At 41.5% G+C, this 18,839-nt stretch overlaps 1 protein-coding gene across 11 annotated transcripts in view; it reads right to left on the bottom strand.

Moving 5' to 3' along the window:
- Positions 1-6,036: 6,036 nt before the first annotated feature.
- limch1b (LIM and calponin homology domains 1b) overlaps positions 6,037-18,839 on the bottom strand; it is a 133,309-nt gene continuing 120,506 nt past the window's right edge. For 7 of the 11 annotated variants that reach the window (XM_084431146.1, XM_084431154.1, XM_084431151.1 and 4 more), the window contains 8 exons: positions 16,871-17,065; positions 16,710-16,792; positions 10,449-10,525; positions 9,090-9,168; positions 8,734-8,817; positions 8,318-8,426; positions 7,468-7,570; positions 6,037-7,286 (listed from right to left, as the gene is read on the bottom strand). In XM_084431146.1, the coding sequence (XP_084287272.1) occupies positions 7,261-7,286; positions 7,468-7,570; positions 8,318-8,426; positions 8,734-8,817; positions 9,090-9,168; positions 10,449-10,525; positions 16,710-16,792; positions 16,871-17,065 (756 nt within the window). In that variant the 3' untranslated portion in view covers positions 6,037-7,260. Of the gene's footprint in view, positions 7,287-7,467; positions 7,571-8,317; positions 8,427-8,733; positions 8,818-9,089; positions 9,169-10,448; positions 10,526-16,709; positions 16,793-16,870; positions 17,066-18,839 lie in introns of those variants that run through there. The other 4 variants (XR_014629895.1, XM_084431149.1, XM_084431153.1 and 1 more) reach the window with 4 other exon arrangements.

Here is an 18,839-nt window from a genome sequence, read left to right as displayed (position 1 = left end):
GTGTGGCCACATAAGTGGAGATAATGTTTATACTTATCTACTAGCCAATGTTGTTATCATTTTCATATCCATGTTTGCCTTTATGTATATGGTCTGTTCTCTATCTGTAATTCAGTTCTCGTGATACTCCACTCGGCACTTCTCGTCACGTGACAATGCAGAAAGAAGGTCTGTTTTATTTTATTTATTTATTTTTACTAGAAATAGAGCCGGCATACCGGCATTCTGGAAGAGGCAGCAGCAGCAACGTTTCTCTTGCTTGCTTTTAGTAATCTATATCACATGCTTTGTGCCGGCTGTTTTGGATAATTATTCCAGATCGTCTCTTGTGGAGTATATTGGACATTGTGGATTCCTCACCTTTGAGGAATTACTTCCGAACAGTGCTGCATGGATTTAAGCTCTTAGACTCTCCATCCCTACTGGTGAGGTCGACCTGAACTCTCAGTTGTATATAGACATTGCGGCCACACCACATGTTGGAAAGCCACACCGTATCCTGACAGAACACCAAGAAAGGATTATAAAAACAGAAATGGATGAAAACTGTCCATTTTTGTCCTGAAGCCTGAGCCCCACAGAGAGTTTGACAAGGTGTGTGAGCCGGCAACAATGTCCGTTAAGGAGGGAATCTTAGGGGAGTACGACAGCATGGAATGGAGCCCTGCTCATACTCCTGCTGCTGAGACTGAGCTGTGCCAGGGCCCTATAAATGGTTTGACAAATGGTATCATTCCCCAAAGTCTCCCCTCGCTGATGGTTTCACCAAACTCCAAGTCTCTTTCGTCGCTGATGGTTTTGTCCAGTTCCAAGTCTCCTTCGTCGCTGATGGTTTTGTCCAGTTCCATGTCTCCTTCGTTGCTGATGGTCCCACCAAGCCTTCTTCTTCCACCTCCTCTTTCAAAGCCATCCTGTTGCCCGGCCCTGCCTCCGCTGGCTGCCTTAAGGCCTTCGGCTCCTCATTTGGCGGCTCCACTCTGCTGCTTAGATTTGCCTCGGGCCTTCCATTCTCCAGCTCCACTTTGGCCACAGAGCCCATTACTCCACCTTGGCCCATCAACCAGTCCGCTCCACCATGGCTCCTCGCTCCCTCGCTCTGCCTATGCCATGGACTTCCCGGCCTTCGCCTGCGCCTCGTCCCTCCATTAGTAGTGGTTTGCGGCTAATTATGGTGTCATTGATACTTATACATTCAATCATTAAAATGAGAGTAAAGCCCTCATTAATTTGTATAATTTCCTCATGCTACAAGTGGAGTGTTACAGTGTCACCAGCGCAAAAAGGATAAAGGCTTTTGTAACCTGCCTCCTCAGAAAGTCTATTGCTCATTAAAGGGGTTATATGTCCCAGAGACTGGTTTATATTGGTAGATTTGAAAGATGCATATTTTCACATAGGCATCTAGCCATCACACAGGAACTTCCTCAGGCTTACCTATCAAGGCACAGCCTACACATTTTTGACTGTTCTTTTTGGATTCATTAGCCACAAGAATGTTAAGCAAAAGTGCTGAAGCAGCCCTAACACTGAGAATTGCGGGTCTCAAAGTATCAGCTTATTTTGATTGCTCCTCTGCACTCAGTCACAGCAGCAAGTGAAGATGGATACAAAGGTTCTAGTGTCTCATTTAGGAGAGCTTAGGCTTCAAAATAAACAAGACTAAAAGCTGCTGGTGCTCAGACAGGAGATAATATACTTTGGTCTCAGACTAAACTCAGACCTGTATCAGTTGTGTCTCTGTCAGAGGAGTGCATCAGGTCAATTCATGGCTGTCTATCCTTTTTTCAGAAAGGGAGAAAGGTCCCATTCAGACTATGTTTACGTCATCTGGTGCTGATGGCCTCAACTGTCTCAGTCATTACATTGGAACTGTTGTGAATTTGAGAGTTTCAACACTGGACAGCAGTGCAGAATTTGCATCCGAAGCACCACCTCAACCGCAAAAGTTATTGATTCACTCATTCCTCAAATCAAGGACTATGCTTAGGTTTCTCTGAAGAAAGTGGTGAAGTCGGAATCGTTGCTCACATGTTGGGGTGCAGTGTACAAGGGCAGAATAGCGAAGGGGAAATGTCCCATCTTGCTTCAGAACACAAACTTCCTAGAACTGTTAACCGTGTTTCTGGCACTAAAACATTTTGTGCAAACTGATTGTGTTTTCATTAATTATGGGCAATGTATATCTCAGGAATAATGAATACTGGGATGGCTCCCCTGTCCAGTAGGAATCCTCTGTACATACCTGTCAACATTTGGGTACCAAAAGACAGGAGACCTGTATCCGGTTCAACCACATGCGGTTTCATGTCATCTATACATCACACACCCCATCGCCAAATCATAGAAAAATTCAGTTAAGACAGTTGTATTCATCTTAACAATACACAACAAATCAATATACTGAAAAACAGATTTCTAAAATAAGGTATAGGCCACAAATCTGTGAGTAGGCTATGTTTGCAAAACTGAACAGGTGATGTTGTGTAATATTCAGTTACTGTAAGAAACTGTTCCAGCGGGTGGAGTTTACTGGTACTGAATATTACACATCACCTGTAGGGTATACTCCATTAACTGGAATAGATTTTCACTGGAACTGAATATTACATCCAAATATTGTAATGTAATCAATCAACATATTGTTGTGTAGTTTCACCTATTGGAACAGTATTTCACAATTTTTCACAGGAACTGAATATTACAAACAACTATTGCGAAAGAACGATTTACAAAACAACGATTGCGAAAGAACGATTTACAAAACAACAATTGCGAAAGCGTGCACGGATTATGAATTTGTTCACTGTTACCGTTGTACGTAGTTTTTTTCTGTATAGTTCTATTTTGTTAATAAATTTTGCATTCTATTTTGGCTTTCTCGGGTGTCCCTATTTTTGTTGTGTCCCTTTTGAGCCACGGGGCGAAACGGGTACGGATTGAAAAACCAAAGCAACTGTACGGTTTAGAGATCTGAGCACAGCTGAGACTTTCTCTGGTAGCCTACTTTTGGCGTAGGACATTTATTTCCGTCAAGGTCAGGCTGCGATGTCAGATGTATTCCCAGGAATGAGTGATGCGCTTTCCGCTTTTAAAGTTTTATAAATTAAGTAGCCTACATGGCTTGAATGGTTTAAAAGCATTCGCAAGAATAAAAGCGCATCATATAATGTAACGCCATGCAGCCAAAGGATGACAGAAAAAAACGGATGCTGCGTTAATTGCGTTAAATATTTACTCACCACTGATCCCATTTCTACCAGTAACGCTTATTCAACTTCCCGCGTCTACTACCTGCAGATATCGACGCACAACTGGGTTGTAGGTTGCCAGGTTGAGCTCACAAATGGGTTGAAATTTGTATGATGTGTTGATTGCGTGAGTAGGATGAGTTTCAAACAAGATCTGGCAACTGGACAACCTTGGAATAATATACTGATGTGATTATTCATATAACGACGTTTGGGCCATATAAATAACGGGAGTTTCACGGGAGAAATAACAAAACGGGAGGGGGGCGGGAGATGGGTGTGAAATACGGGAGACTCCTGGGGAAAACGGGAGTGGTGACAGGTATGCCTCTGTATGGAGATTGGAGTCTCCATCCCAGGAGGTGAGCCAATTGTGGGAGCGATTCGGTTGAGCTGTCGTAGATCTCTTCGGCATAAGTGTTCTGCAGAAACTCTTCTGGGGATTGTCACTAATTCTATTGCCCAAGACCCACTCGTACGAAGGTAATGAGAGGTGCGCTGCATTTGAACTGGGTTTCAAAGCCACTGATTTGTGATTTCACAGTGAGATTTGTCTGTGGGCCTGAACACGTTGTCTCAGCCTCCTTTTGAGCCTATAGACAGTATTGATTTAAAGCTCCTTTTGCTAAAGCTTATTGGAGCTTGGATTCATAACGCCTGAGGAGGTTCCCATAGTGAGATATCTCATTCATTTGATCAGAGAACCTGGCTTATGTAAGTAACCTAAAGTTTGTGTTCAGGAGGCAGATAAGAGGACAGATCCTGGATAAGACAAACAGCAGTTTCATTCCTCCTACTGTTGATGTTCATGTCAGTAAACAACAATTTAATAATATAGCCATAAAGTCTGAATTTGTACACCATTTTAACTATTTAAGTAAATGTAAGTAAAGATCCCTAGTCCTTTTTTTTCCTTCATTTCTGTTCCATGACCACTGTCTTTTGATAACAGATAATTTTCTTTTTCAGTGAAATATGAATCTCTGTATTCCGATGTCTGTTTTGATACCTGCTGTTCATTGACTATATCTGTGTAAATTATTCAGGTTTAGTCTGATGATAAAGCGACGTACGTTGCCATAAGGGGAGCAAAAGCTGGAGGCCATCAAGATCTTTTCTCATCCACCCAGATAAATATCAAAGAGCACAGTATTCACTTAACCATCACAACAATTTAACTAAATAATTCTTACATTTTCCAGTAATTCCCAGCATTTCTTTTTCCAGATACTTAATTGCATGCTACTACAGTATCATTTTTGATAATTTATTCAAATATAAATGGGTTCAAAAAATATAAAAATATAAAAGCTCAAACTTTCAAAAAAATAAAATAAATAAGCTATCCATTGCTAAGTAACCACAGTACTAGTTCATCCCATACTGAGAATATGACATGCATACTTTTGCCACAAAAATAATTTTGGAAATGTCTTCATCACACAGTCATAATTTAACATAACAGAACTATAACAAGAACTAACAACCTGTTTAACCAATAATGCCGTGCAGTAACTTTTCGTTCGTGCAGTAAGTCGTGAATTACTGCTCAACAGTCTGGACAGCCAGAGATGACCACTGATTGAGAAAGTGTGGTCAAATTAAGGAAGTTTTGAGCATAACAGATTTCTCAACAGTAAAAAAAAAAAAGAAAAAAAAAGAGGACCTGCAATAAGAAATAATATTGCAAATACTAGTCATTTACAAAATGTTCAGTACATATGAATTTAACAGTAGTTACTTGAAACTCTTTTTAAGAAAGAAAATGGTGTAATTTGGGAACTTTGACTGAAAACATACTGTTATTTAATATATTTTTAGAGTTTACAGGTTGCTATAATGTACGAAGTGGTATGTAGTTGTATGCAGAAGTATGCAGTAGGTTTACTGTATACATACCGTATACCGTATAGTATACATTTACCGCAAACTTCACTTGAATTGCTCTGATGGTAGGAAAAGCCTTTTTCACAGAAAGTATGTACAGCTTGATTACATTAGATGCATAAACAATATATTTTTAATATAATTACATTAAAAGAACTCCTCGAATACTGCCATGAGACCAATCTTCAAATCAAGCACTTCAGCCAGTTTTACCGTTTTCTTTTGCACTTGGTGCAACTGCATTATATTGATACATTACGCATTATTTTAACCATTATTACAATCTGAGTCAAAACATTTCATGCTGTAGAAACGAAGAAATATAGACTAGATTAAATTTTTTAACATTTTATTTATAAACATACAGTATATTGTAAAGCCGTTGCATTTGAACATCAAATGAATCTACTTTTGGATAGTATAGATTTGGGATTTGAATAACACAATAAATATACCTTAGATGTAATATATATTTTCCAAGGTAACTATTTCCCTCCTAAACAACAGATAACTTGCCTGGCAAACGCCTCGGCCCTGTGTCAATCTAAAGTTATGATGAAATAAACATAAAATACATGACCAGACCCGAAGCACAGAAACGCGGGCTAAATAAATCATGACAGAAGATTAAACAGCCAACGTGGTCAAACTGTTTTCCACAATCATAAAAGCCTTCCTTTCACCCTTCTGTTCGGGTACACATTATGAATGTGCTAACATTGGTAGGCATAAAACTACGGAGCCACCAAAGGGACATGTATATTTAAATGCTTCTACGTTCTTTCGCAAATGTTTGCGTTCCCCAAAACTCAAAAGTTTCTTGGGGCGACGCAAACATTTGCAAGAGAACGAAAAAGCATTAACATTATGTTTCCTCCCATCTCATATTTTTTCATCCCTGTGTCCCTTTAGAGGCTCCGTATAAAACACAAGTTACATTAGCCAGTGAGTGTGTTATGATGAGCAGCTCATTAACATTTTATATTTGTATTGCTTTGCCATGTGTTCAATTCAATCATCTTCAAAATAAAAACTAAATTAAGATTTTAGTTATTTTATATACATATTTATGTGAGTTTTTCCAAAACCAGGTTTAGGTCTCTTTATAGCTAAAACACATTTTGGATTTAAGGGGGGGGGGGGGGGGGGGGGGGGGTGTCAGAAAAGTATTGTAGTTTTGGCCATACATTTAAATTTTGCATAATACTATTGCTAGGAAAAAAGATGTACAATGTGCTGTGAAAAGGGCAAAACTGAGATATTTAGGCAAACACTCCATTATTTCAAAGAGCAAGGTGCAACTTGATCCATAAGATCATAAATGAGCAAAAATATATTCCATTTTTCATATGAGTGTAGAAACAGTCTTTGCATCAAACACTTTCTCGTAGACGTCACATCTCTCCTAAGGCACAACTTCCCAAAGCATCAATGTATGAATATGTCTGTTGTCTTAACCAGCAGTCAGTTCACATGCATTTGCATTTTTATCAGCTCAAATTTACTTTTTATGTATAAAAATACATAATTTCCTCCATATAGTTCATAGAATGATTACGGTTGACTGTGTTCCCATGATTACAGGCTTTCTTTTATCACGAGGCACTATGAATGCTAACATGTTATGTTTTGAAAATGAAGACAATATACTGTAACTTGCAGACAGGAATTCTCGTGATAGTTTGGACAGATTTTGGTGTTTTAATCCACACAGAAAAATAACTATTAAAAAGCCATCACTCTGAATGTTCAGCTGTAGTTGAAGAGCAAATCAAGCCAGATTTAATAGAATACTCTGATGTAAGAAACATTTTAAAACTAGATGCGTTTACAGCATGAGGATGAATGGATTCAGACAAATTTAAAGCGAAGTGGAGTCATAGCAGGAATTCCTCATTAGTGTTAATGATCTATAGGTGACTCCAGTCGTCCACATGTCATCAAGAGAACGCACTTTTCAGCTAAAACACTGTCAGTTCAGCCAGAACCGTGGTTTTCACTGCAGCCGTGTTGGACTTGAAGAAGTTGAAGTGGTTTGATTTTAAATGTGCTTGTATTCACATACGTGAAGATTGTGGGCGAGAGAATTATGGGTAGATTTCTTTTGCTCCTACAATCAATGAGTTCATAGGGTGGTGGGCTGACCAGCAGCTAAAAGACAAGAGGAAGACAAAACGATAATGAGACATTAACAATGATCTGAACTCTGCATTCAATACATCATACATTTATCATGTATTTGAGCATATGTCCTGACTTTTCCTCATCTGCTGCACTGAAGGAATGTCAGAATGGATAGAGAGACAGAGTGAAGCGAGCGTGTGTAACTCACAGCGGGAGCGGATATAGCACTGATGGCAGTTGAGCAGACCGTTCCTGATCCGCACATCTGTTCCTGTGCTGGTGTCGCCCAGCTGGCCCTTACAGATCCCACACTGACAGAGAGAGAAACACACTTCAGAGGGTGAAAACACACACAAACACTGTAAAGAAAATGTTCTCATTGCTTCAACCTGCTCCATCCAGCAATCTGTTATTTTCAACCTTCAAATGTCATCACTTCCTTCATAAAGGAATACATTGAGTTTCATTGGGGCCGCTATTCTGCGGTTTAACGAGTTCAAGCAGTTCAAAAGCGACTGACAGGTCTAACTGGCCGACAGTATCATTCATAACCTCATACAGCTGATCATAACTGTAAAACTAGATGGAAAGCCAAACGTCTAAAATGAGCCAGAAATCCTGATGGTCCACCTGGAAAATCTTAAATGAATGATATTTTCTACTATTATGGATAATCTTTACACATTGTAGGATCCAGAATATTCATTCCAAGATCTCTAATAGATCTTAAGGCCTGTTCACACCAAGAAAGATAACCATTATGATAACGAACTATAACAATACTGTTTTGTTTATTATAAGAATGCTGCAGTTTTGTCGTCTGTCGCTTTAAAGCAGGATGGATTCTGATTGGCAGTCAATGTTTTATTGTTCATTAGCTGTAAAAACATCATTCTGAAAGTGATTCCAGTGTCGTTATCGTTATATCTGTGCTGTGGACTCTACTATTCTCTTAGAGTTAGAACAACTATTAAAACTTTATAGTTATAGTTATCGTCGTTGGTATGATAACAATATATTTGCATCGGTACTTTTCCAGTTGTTTTACGTACTCATACCTTAAAGCACTGAATGTGGAAGTAAAGGCTGAGAGTCTCTATGATCATGGCGGCACCTTTGCCAAGTGGGTGACCACAACTTGAACACAGTTTCTTCCCACTGACAGACCTACACACACACACACACACACACACACACACAAACAACAAGAGCAAACTTATAATCTAAAGTCATTCAATAAACACAGGACTGTTGTCAGTAATCAAAGATGGCAGCATCAAAACTAGTGGTCGACTTAAATGGGTTTATCAATGCTGATATTTGCAGAGCAGAATGGGCCTTTCTATATTGTTGATATGATCATATTATACAATTAATGATTTCACTTACAATCACATCTGATCTGGGCTGGGGAGAAACAAGTGATCATTTGACTTGTGTGTATTTTGCTCAGGTCAGAGAAACTGTGCTGTACCTGTTTGGTGATGGAGGTGTTTGTGTGTCTGTGAATGAAGGTGAGGATGATGGATTTGGCCCAATGTTCTCTATAGAGTCAAACCTGAGGATGAAGAGTCACATGCAGTGTTCAGCCCTCATCTCACACACACACACACACACACACACGCTCGGAATCACTATGCTTCAGCCATGAGGATGAATTCAACAAAAATCACAAACATAAAATCATTTAAATTTTAAAGCACAGATTGCAGCTTGTGTATGAATACATAAATCAATGAAAGAACACATAATGGGCACACATACATTCAGACACACACACATACACGCGCACACACACACACACACACACACACACACACACACACAAACCTCTTGCGTCCACCAGGTTTTGGTTGTGATGTATTCTTGTTCCAGGTCTCATTCTGCTCTCTATTGCCCAGTGGTGTATCTGTAAAATATCAATCAAACCATAGACAAGTAAAGAAACAAACCGTGTTCATAACACACCTCAGCCTCAACTGGATGAGGATCATTGTGACTCTCGGTGGTGTTGCGCTTATTGTCTTCGGCCTGTTTTGACCGCTGATTATTATTATCTTAATTAAATTAATGTTAAATATTTAATATTTTATGGTAGTAGACAATGTTCACCTCTAAATTAAGCAGAATTTAGGTCTATAAAACAATTGAATAAAAAACATTTCATATTATTTTCAAATAATACTTTTTCCCCCCAAATAATTTCAATTAGGTTAAAAATAGAGCAAAGGTATTTAAAATCCACTGCATGGAAGGCTGATTGAAGACATTTGATGGGAGAAATCAAGGAAATCTCATGTCATATCATGATGTCACCACTAGATGCCTGTATAGCCCTATATTAATATACATACAGGGCTGTGTATTGCATTTGGAGATGTACTGTATGTTTACATATTATCAATCACTCCAACTCCAATCAATCACACAAAATTGCTCTGTATTTTCAATGGCAGACTATTGTTTAAACCATTTAGCTGTTTTGAATCATGTTCATAATTTTTTTTGTTCATATAGCAAGGGCCACAAAAGTCACCAAGTTTCAGACAATTAAGATAAAGTATTACATTTTCAAAATGCCAAAACATAAAATGACCAAAGACCACCAGAGGGTTCAGAGAAACTGATCATTTATTTGAAAGATTAGAAAACCTAGTCAGTCGTCTATCTAGATGGCATCTGAAGTAATCGCAGGCTCACTCTCGACACAAAGCCTTTTCCAGCCAGTTAAGATCTTATTTTGGCTCAATTCCTTAACTGAGAAAGTAATCCCATAATGCACTGGGACAAGCTCAGTGAACAAAATAATCCAAGATGGAAATAGTTCTATTCCATTCACATTTATTAATGTACCCATAAAAAATGCATATCTGATTAAAATGAACGGATGGAACAAGTATTGATATTTTGCATATTAGTTTTGCTAGTTTAGCAACATGCAAATGTCAAACTGTGTACTCGAACCAGAATAGACAGAAACTTGGACTACAAATCTATAGACTCAAAATGTTGATATTAAATGCACTGTAGTAAGATATTTTAAATAACTAATTTAATAACTAAAAATATGTTATCCACATTTTACTGTGCAATTTCCTCCCATTTAAAAGAAAAGAAAAGACATTGTGTCGCCCTCAGAGTGTCATCATTGAGGCTTTCTAAACGAGTCGTCAGCGAGACGAGACTCACCCTGAAGAGACTGCAGTGGCTCCCCTCGTCCTCGTCCTCTCGGACCCACCGACACACAGCCTGGCTGAGGAGAACTGCTGTGGAAACATACAGAAAACAAGATCTTTAGTTATAATGATGAGTTTGAAAAAGTTTTTAAATGTTTAAGTTCACTCAAAAATTCTTCATGTTGTTCCAAACCCATATACTGTTATTGTTCCATGCAACACAAAATCTTCATGTGGCTCTTTTCCATTATAGTCGAGTCCCAAAATAGATAAATAGCCCTGGATAAGATGCAGTAGGCATTTTTGAGGAAAAGTACTTCAAGTGTTGTTTCTATATGATTTTTAGGTGCTGAATCCATTTCTGCCGTATAACAAGTTGTAAACATCACTGTTTTGGCATAAACAATAAAAACAAAATGGCTGCCAAAAAAAAAAAAACCTTTTTAATGCATTTATTGCAGTTTAAACATTAAACATTATAACTAAACTATGCATTCTCAGAATATTTAAACATGTAAACAATGAAAAAACAACATTAACATGAAAGGGACAGTTTTTAATGGCTGCTGGAATTATGCCAAGGTACCAAGGTACACTGGGAAGCATATATCAGTGAAAATATGCAATTATGCCCAGCCCGAAGGGGGGAACTAGGAATACACATGACCCCAGGGGGCTGCATATTGAGAATCACTGGGGTGTCCAGCCGCAGGTGGAATATTTCAAACCCAGGGGTGGCAAGGTGGCTTGCCGAGGGAAAGACACATGCTCAGAGAGGCTTACAGTGGACTACACACGTGGGGGTCGCCCAGAGGCCATGTTAGGTGTCGCCCAGCCTGCAGCTCTACAGATGTCTGTTAGCGAGGCGCCATGTGCTAGAGCCCAAGAGGATGCCACACTCCGGGTGGAGTGGGCCGTCACACCAAGGGGGCATGGTCGACCTTGCTGCTGGTAAGCCAAAGCAATGGCGTCCACTATCCAGTGAGACAACCTTTGCTTGGAGAGAGCCTTTCCCTTCAGCTTCCCACCATGACAGACAAAGAGCTGGTCTGAAGTCCTGAAACACTGCGTTCTGTCTACGTAAGCATGGAGGGTGCGTACTGGACAGAGCAGTGCCAAGGCTGGGTCTGCCTCCTCCGAGGGCAGCGCTTGCAGGTTCACCACCTGGTCTCGAAAGGGTGTGGTGGGAACCTTGGGCACATATCCAGGCCGGGGTCTCAGGATCACGTAAGAGTTAGCCGGTCCAAATTCCAGGCACGCTTCGTCAACCGAAAATGCCTGCAGGTCCCCTACCCTCTTGATGGAGGCCAATGCAACCAGGAGCACTGTCTTCATTGACATGAACTTAAGCTCCACTGATTGCAGAGGCTCAAAGGGAGCACTCTGCAGAGCTGTTAAAACCACTGAGAGGTCCCAAGAGGGAACGAGAGGAGGGCGAGGAGGATTCAGTCTCCTCGCTCCTCTCAGGAAACTGATGATCAGGTTGTGCTTTCCAATGGACTTACCATCAACTTCATCATGATGTGTGGCAATGGCGGCACCATACACTTTCAGGGTGGAGGGAGACAGCCTTCGCTCCAACCCTTCTTGCAGGAAGGAAAGCATGACACTGATCGGGCCTTTTGTGGGTTCTTGAAGTTTAGAAGAACACCAGTTGACGAAGAGGTTCCACTTCAACGCATAGGCATGTCTCGTGGACGATGCTCTAGCGGAAGTGATGGTAGCCACCACCGCTGGTGGTAGGGTACTCAAACCTGCCTTGTCCCGTCCAGGAACCACACATGGAGATTTCAAAGATCGGGACGAGGGTGCCATAGGGTGCCCCGTCCCTGAGAAAGCAGGTTCTTTCTCAGAGGAATTGGTCAGGGAGGTGCTGTCGCGAGGAGTACTAGTTCTTGGAACCAGGTGCGGTTGTGCAAATACGGGGCAACCAAAATTACCTGCTCCTCGTCCTCCCTGATCTTGCGCAAAGTCTGCACAAGAAGGCTCACTGGGGGAAACGCATACTTGCAGAGGCCCCGCGGCCCGCTGTGCGCCAGTGCATCCGTGCCGAGCGTGCCCTCGGTCAGAGAATAAAACAGGTCGCAGTGGGACAAGTCGTGGGAGGCAAACAGATCTACCTGTGCGTCCCCGAACTGATCCCAAATCAGCTGGACCGACTGGGGATGGAGTCTCCATTCTCCAGCGAGAGGCCGAAACCGAGACAGATCGGCTGCACGGTTCAGGTCTCCCGGGATATAAATGGCTCGAAGTGACCTCAGATGCTTCTGACTCCATATGAGGAGGTGGCGGGCGAGTTGCGACATACGACGGGAGCGCAGACCACCTTGTCGGTTGATGTACACTACTGTGGCGGTATTGTCTGATCGGACTAATACGTGCTGACCCCTGAGCAACACACAGAAGCGGTGCAGGGCGAGACGTACAGCCTGCAACTCGAGGCAATTGACATGCCAAAGGCGCTGGGGTCTTGTCCAGGAGCCCGCGGCAGCATGTCCATTGCACATGGCGCCCCAGCCCATTGTGGAGGCATCTGTAGATATAACAACATGCCAGGAAACTCGTTCTATGGGCACTCCAGCCCATAGAAAACTGAGGTTCGTCCACGGGGTGAAGGTCTGACGGCAGGTCGAAGTCACTGGGACTCGGAGCGTGCCGTGTTGCCATGCCCACCTCGGGACTTGATCATCAAGCGGTCTCATATGAAGCAAACCGAGTGACATTACTGCGGCTGCGGATGCCATATGCCCCAGGAGCCTCTGAAATAGTTTCAGTGGAACCGCACTCTTGCCCTCGAACTGACGAAGGCAAGTTAGCAGTGACTGTGCGCGCTCGCTCGTAAGCTGCGCGCACATGGCGACCGAGTCGATTTCCATACCGAGAAAAGAGATCCTCTGCACGGAGCAGAGTTTGCTCTTCTCCCAGTTGACCCGAAGGCACAGACAAGCCAGGTGCCGGAGCACTAGGTCCCTATGTTCGCAAACCTTGTCTCGAGAGTTAGCTAGGCTAAGCCAGTCGTCGAGAGGAACAAGGGCTGCCTCGACAACCTTCGTGAAGACGCGAGGAGACAGGGCTAGCCCGAAAGGGAGAACCGCGTACTGGTATGCCTGCCCCTCGAATTATATATATATATATATATATATATATATATATATATATATATATATATATATACTGGTATGCCTCATTTGCATATGTAAACATGACATTTCAGAAAACTTGTAATACAAAAAATGTCTGTCTTTATGTAAGTGAAAAACTGGAAAGGTTTTATGGTGATATCTATAACTTAAAATTTTTACCCTATCCACCTGTAGTGTTTCGGCTGTGAATAATGCACCTATTGTTTCAATAACAATTACAAGAAAATGGGACCCTTATTTCAATGTTATACGGTGGATCCTTATTCAGGAGACATTGAACTTTCTAAAAATGTGGTATAACAACTTTTCCTCAAAAATGCCTACAGGGTTACACAATCTTGAAGATTCGGACCTGACTATTAAAGGTCACATATTATGCCCCTTTTCACAAAATGTAATATAAATCTATGGTGTCCCCAGAATGTGTCTGTGAAATGTCAGCTCAAAATACCCCCCAGATCATTTATTATAGCTTGTCAAATTTGCCCCTTTTTTGGGTGTGAGCAAAAAGGCTCAGATTTTGTGTGTGTCCCTTTAAATGCAAATGAGCTGCAGCTCCACTTTCGTTCAGAAGAGGGCGGAGCCTTTACACAAGCTTCAGATACTCCAGCAATATTGTTGGGTCCGAGTCCACCTTTGTCGAGTCCGAGTCGAGTCCAAGTCCTTAACAATCGAGTCAAAGTCCAAAGAGGGCCGAGTCGGACTTGAGTCCGAGTCCTTTACATCCGAGTCCGAGTTTAGACCGACCAAATCCACAATGATTTAAATGATTTGAAATTGACCTTTCACAAAGACCCCGCCCCTCTTAGTTACTGTTGCTACGTCCAACAAGCAATTCCGCTCTCACTCCACATATTCTCACACAGTGAAAAATATATTGCGAAGCAAAGAGGACACTGACAATGCGCCAACAGACAAGACAGAGCAGGCTACTTTTGGTACAAATTTTTATGAAATTCAAACAATAAATACTGTTTTGTGGTGCTTTACTGTGAAGGCCTCAGTTCAAGCAGCACGTGAACTGATAATCTCTTCTAGTTATAGCACAAATTAAACATGAATGAACATCAGAACTGCAAAAAGACGTCAATACAAACCATTTTTCAAGTTCAAGACAAGTCCACTGACTTCTACTAACTGGTTTGGTTTGTTTGTCGGACAAAAATGGCAGGTATCTGCATTATGAGATTGGTCAGATCGCCTGTCAATCAAATCCCGGCGAAAGGTCTCAACACTGAGCTCTTAAATTAATATTTTAAACCTTACAAAATGATTGCAATGTATAGTTTACCTACTGTACATCTTACAGAATCTGCAAAGTAATGCTCAGGAATGCAACACGATGCATTAAGAGCCAGGGATAAACTTTTGAGCAAGATGATGGTGGTTTAAATTTTTCTTATTTAGTTTTACATGCTAATATCTTATTTAGCCTCTGAAGGGCAGGACTAAATTCATTAATGAATTTTTAAACAAAATAAGAACAATTTACACCAATGATCCAGTTCAAAAGTTTACACCCCCGGCTCTTAACGGATGCTTCCTTCTTGAGCATCACTAAATGTTTGCAGGGTTTGTAATAGTTGTGTACGAGTCTCTCAGTTGTCACCAGTGTGAAAAGATGGATCTCACAATCATAGTCACTGCTAGTAAGAAGTCAGATATGCAGAAGATGCTGGAAAAGCAAAGAATGTGCAGGAGCTGGAGGATTTTTCCTCATGAACAACCGTTACAAAAACAAAAACAAAAAAAACACATTGTGGATCATTCTGGTAATGACACACAATATTAAAATCAGGCCTATGTAATTTGTCTTGTATTTTGTGTTTGTATTTTGTCTTGTGGACTAGGCTATTAAACATCTGTTATGTGAAAAAGCTTTTTCAGGGCAGTACTAAATAGAAACAATGTTTTTATGATCCTTCTTATTAAAAAATAAATAAAAATAACATTTTGGAGATTTTGCAAGGTGTATGTAAACTTATGACTAAAGTGTAAATTGAACAAAAATCATAACATTATTAGACGCCAAAATGTTGCTATGGTTATCACGTTCTCATGTTGCTATGGTTACTATGTCAATCATCGCAATTTCATGACTCACAGGACTAAAATTTAGCGGATTTTACTCAGACATTTTTCCGAGTCTCAAATGTCTGAGTGCGTGACAAGTCCGAGTTCGAGTCCGAGTACCCCAACTCTATCCGGCAATAACAAAATACACCAAATGTCACTCATCCGAAATCTCAGAAATAACCAGTAGCGAGTGCAGCCTTACGGAGAGGCCGTTCACATATCGCATTTAAAAATGTGTGGAAGGTGCAGCTACACTTCTGTTTCCTTCTTTCCAAAGCGCTTGTGCTCCCGTGGCGTCTGTCGTTGCTATGCAACCATGAACAGCGGCGAGGAAGTGTCAGTAATGGATTTCCACCACTGAAAAACTCTTGCTGTAGCTCTACTACAAGATTTATTCACGGAGAAGAGAAAAACCCTGTAATGTTTGGGTGCACCCCATCCTTCATGTTGACTGAGCTTTCAATGTTGTTACTGAAAGGGTGAAGCTGATTGGTTGGTTCTTGTCACATGACCGGCGGTGCGCTTGCGGCAAACTGAAATCAAACATTTTCAATAAAACATCAATATCTAAAGCTCTGTTAATTCTCAAAAAGAACTTCTGCAGATGAATGGCAGAAATAAAGTCAGTCTGGATAGTAATAAGTGAAGCTGGTAATGCTGTTTGTGGAGTTGTTTAATCCTCCTCTGCTGAGATCTTCACAGATGTAATGTCTTCTTTTATCTTCAGTTGATGTAATCTAAGGCTGTGGTTGAAGTCAGTTGTAGTTCTTGTGTTTCTCTTTTTCTGTTCTTGTTGTTTCTCTTTCCTTCAGTGATTCTGCTTGTTAACAGCAGGTGTTCATCACTAATGCTCAATCATCACTTAATTATTAACTTTAACTCTGATTCAGGGTTACTTTGACACTCTTTAGGGTGGGACCATATGTACTCTGAGCAGAGTTAATTTAACTCTTGCTGTGTAGAAAAAAGTAACAGCTTGAAAGTGTGGAATGACAAATAATGGCAGAATACATGATTTATTTATTTGTATTAAAATTAACTACGGGAGCGCAGACCTTACTGTCATCTGTAAACTCTGTGTGTGTGTCTGCGCTGCTTCAGCGATGCCGTTTTCCCTTTGTCTGCAGTTCTCAGAGCTCTGCTGGAGGAGAACACAGTCAGTGTCGTCTACACACACATTAAGCTCTTCATTTAACGTCATTCATTGAAGTCTCACCGTCTGGTTCTCCACTGTTCCCAGCCTGTGTTCCCGCTCGGGCTGCGAGTGCAAAGTGTTTTGTGTTTTGGGAAGGACTGGCGGTGCCGTCGGAGAGTGAGGGGTCACAGGGGTCAGAGGGGTCAGAGGGGTCACAGGGGTCAGCGGGGTCAGAGGGGTCAGCGGGGTCACGGTCTCCTCCAGAATCTTCCTCTCCTGTATCGACCACACAAACACAATCACTGGCAAAGCTTCTATGAGCAAACAAGTAGCAAAACTTTTCACGTTTCAGTGGTGTGATGATCTGTAAAGTATCTTACAACAATTTACCATGGTAAGCATGCTTTCACACTGTTTGAGGATCTCAGTTTCATGTATTGGTCTACTCTGCTCTGATTGGTCAGATGGCCCAGTCTGTTGTGATTGGTCTACTCTGCTCTGATTGGTCAGATGGCTCAGTCTGTTGTGATTGGTCTGCTCTGCTCTGATTGGTCAGATGGCCCAGTCTGTTGTGATTGGTCTACTCTGCTCTGATTGGTCAGATGACCCAGTCTGTTGTGATTGGTTTGCTCTGCTCTGACTGGTCAGATGACCCAGTCTGTTGTGATTGGTCTACTCTGCTCTGATTGGTCAGATGACCCAGTCTGTTGTGATTGGTCTACTCTGCTCTGACTGGTCAGATGACCCAGTCTGTTGTGATTGGTCTACTCTGCTCTGATTGGTCAGATGGCCCAGTCTGTTGTGATTGGTCTACTCTACTCTGATTGGTCAGATGACCCAGTCTGTTGTGATTGGTCTACTCTACTCTGATTGGTCAGATGACCCAGTCTGTTGAGATTGGTCTACTCTGCTCTGATTGGTCAGATGGCATCAGTCTGTTGTGATTGGTCTACTCTGCTCTGATTGGTCAGATGACCCAGTCTGTTGTGATTGCTCTACTCTGCTCTGATTGGTCAGATGACCCAGTCTGTTGTGATTGGTCTACTCTGCTCTGATTGGTCAGATGGTCCAGTCTGTTGTGATTGGTCTACTCTGCTCTGATTGGTCAGATGGCATCAGTCTGTTGTGATTGGTCTACTCTGCTCTGATTGGTCAGATGACCCAGTCTGTTGTGATTGGTCTACTCTACTCTGATTGGTCAGATGACCCAGTCTGTTGTGATTGGTCTACTCTGCTCTGATTGGTCAGATGACCCAGTCTGTTGTGATTGGTCTACTCTGCTCTGATTGGTCAGATGACCCAGTCTGTTGTGATTGGTCTACTCTACTCTATTTGGTCAGATGACCCAGTCTGTTGTGATTGGTCTACTCTGCTCTGATTGGTCAGATGACCCAGTCTGTTGTGATTGGTCTACTCTGCTCTGATTGGTCAGATGGTCCAGTCTGTTGTGATTGGTCTACTCTACTCTGATTGGTCAGATGGCCCAGTCTGTTGTGATTGGTCTACTCTGCTCTGATTGGTCAGATGACCAATACTGAGTATCGGATTGGCGCATCCCTAGCAGGAAGTAAGGCTGGAATTACTGACGACTCGTTTCAGACAGTTCAGAATAATTTTTTTCTTTTGGGAGGCAATAACTTTATTTATCTGAACTTTTATCTTTAAAACTTTACAGACCTTTTACATTCACAAACAGCTCTATGACACACTGCATGAAAGGTCATATCTGAAAAAGCATAATAGGTGCCCTTTAAAGGAGAACTTGGTAACTTTTTTAACTTAATAAAACTGTCTAGAAATCATTTGGATGGTTAAACAACCTGTTCTGGTGATATTGGTGACTTTCCCCGCTCCCCCCAGCGTTCCCAGGCAGAAAACCAACCTTGCAACTTGGGCACTACCGTCCCGGCAAGATAGAAATTGGAAGTCTCGTGAGAAGCGAGAACTAGAACGAGAACGAGCGCGAAACACAAATTGCTTTACGGCAATTCGACATAAACACACACGCATGTATGATGTATTACCAGATTACCCACCTGGGTAGACATAG

The sequence above is a fragment of the Rutilus rutilus genome, assembly GCF_951802725.1.
Source record: "Rutilus rutilus genome assembly, chromosome: 14".
Classification (NCBI taxonomy): domain Eukaryota; kingdom Metazoa; phylum Chordata; class Actinopteri; order Cypriniformes; family Leuciscidae; genus Rutilus; species Rutilus rutilus.
The sequence above is the reverse complement of the archived record's forward strand: the minus strand, read 5'-3'. Positions and strand labels throughout refer to the sequence as shown.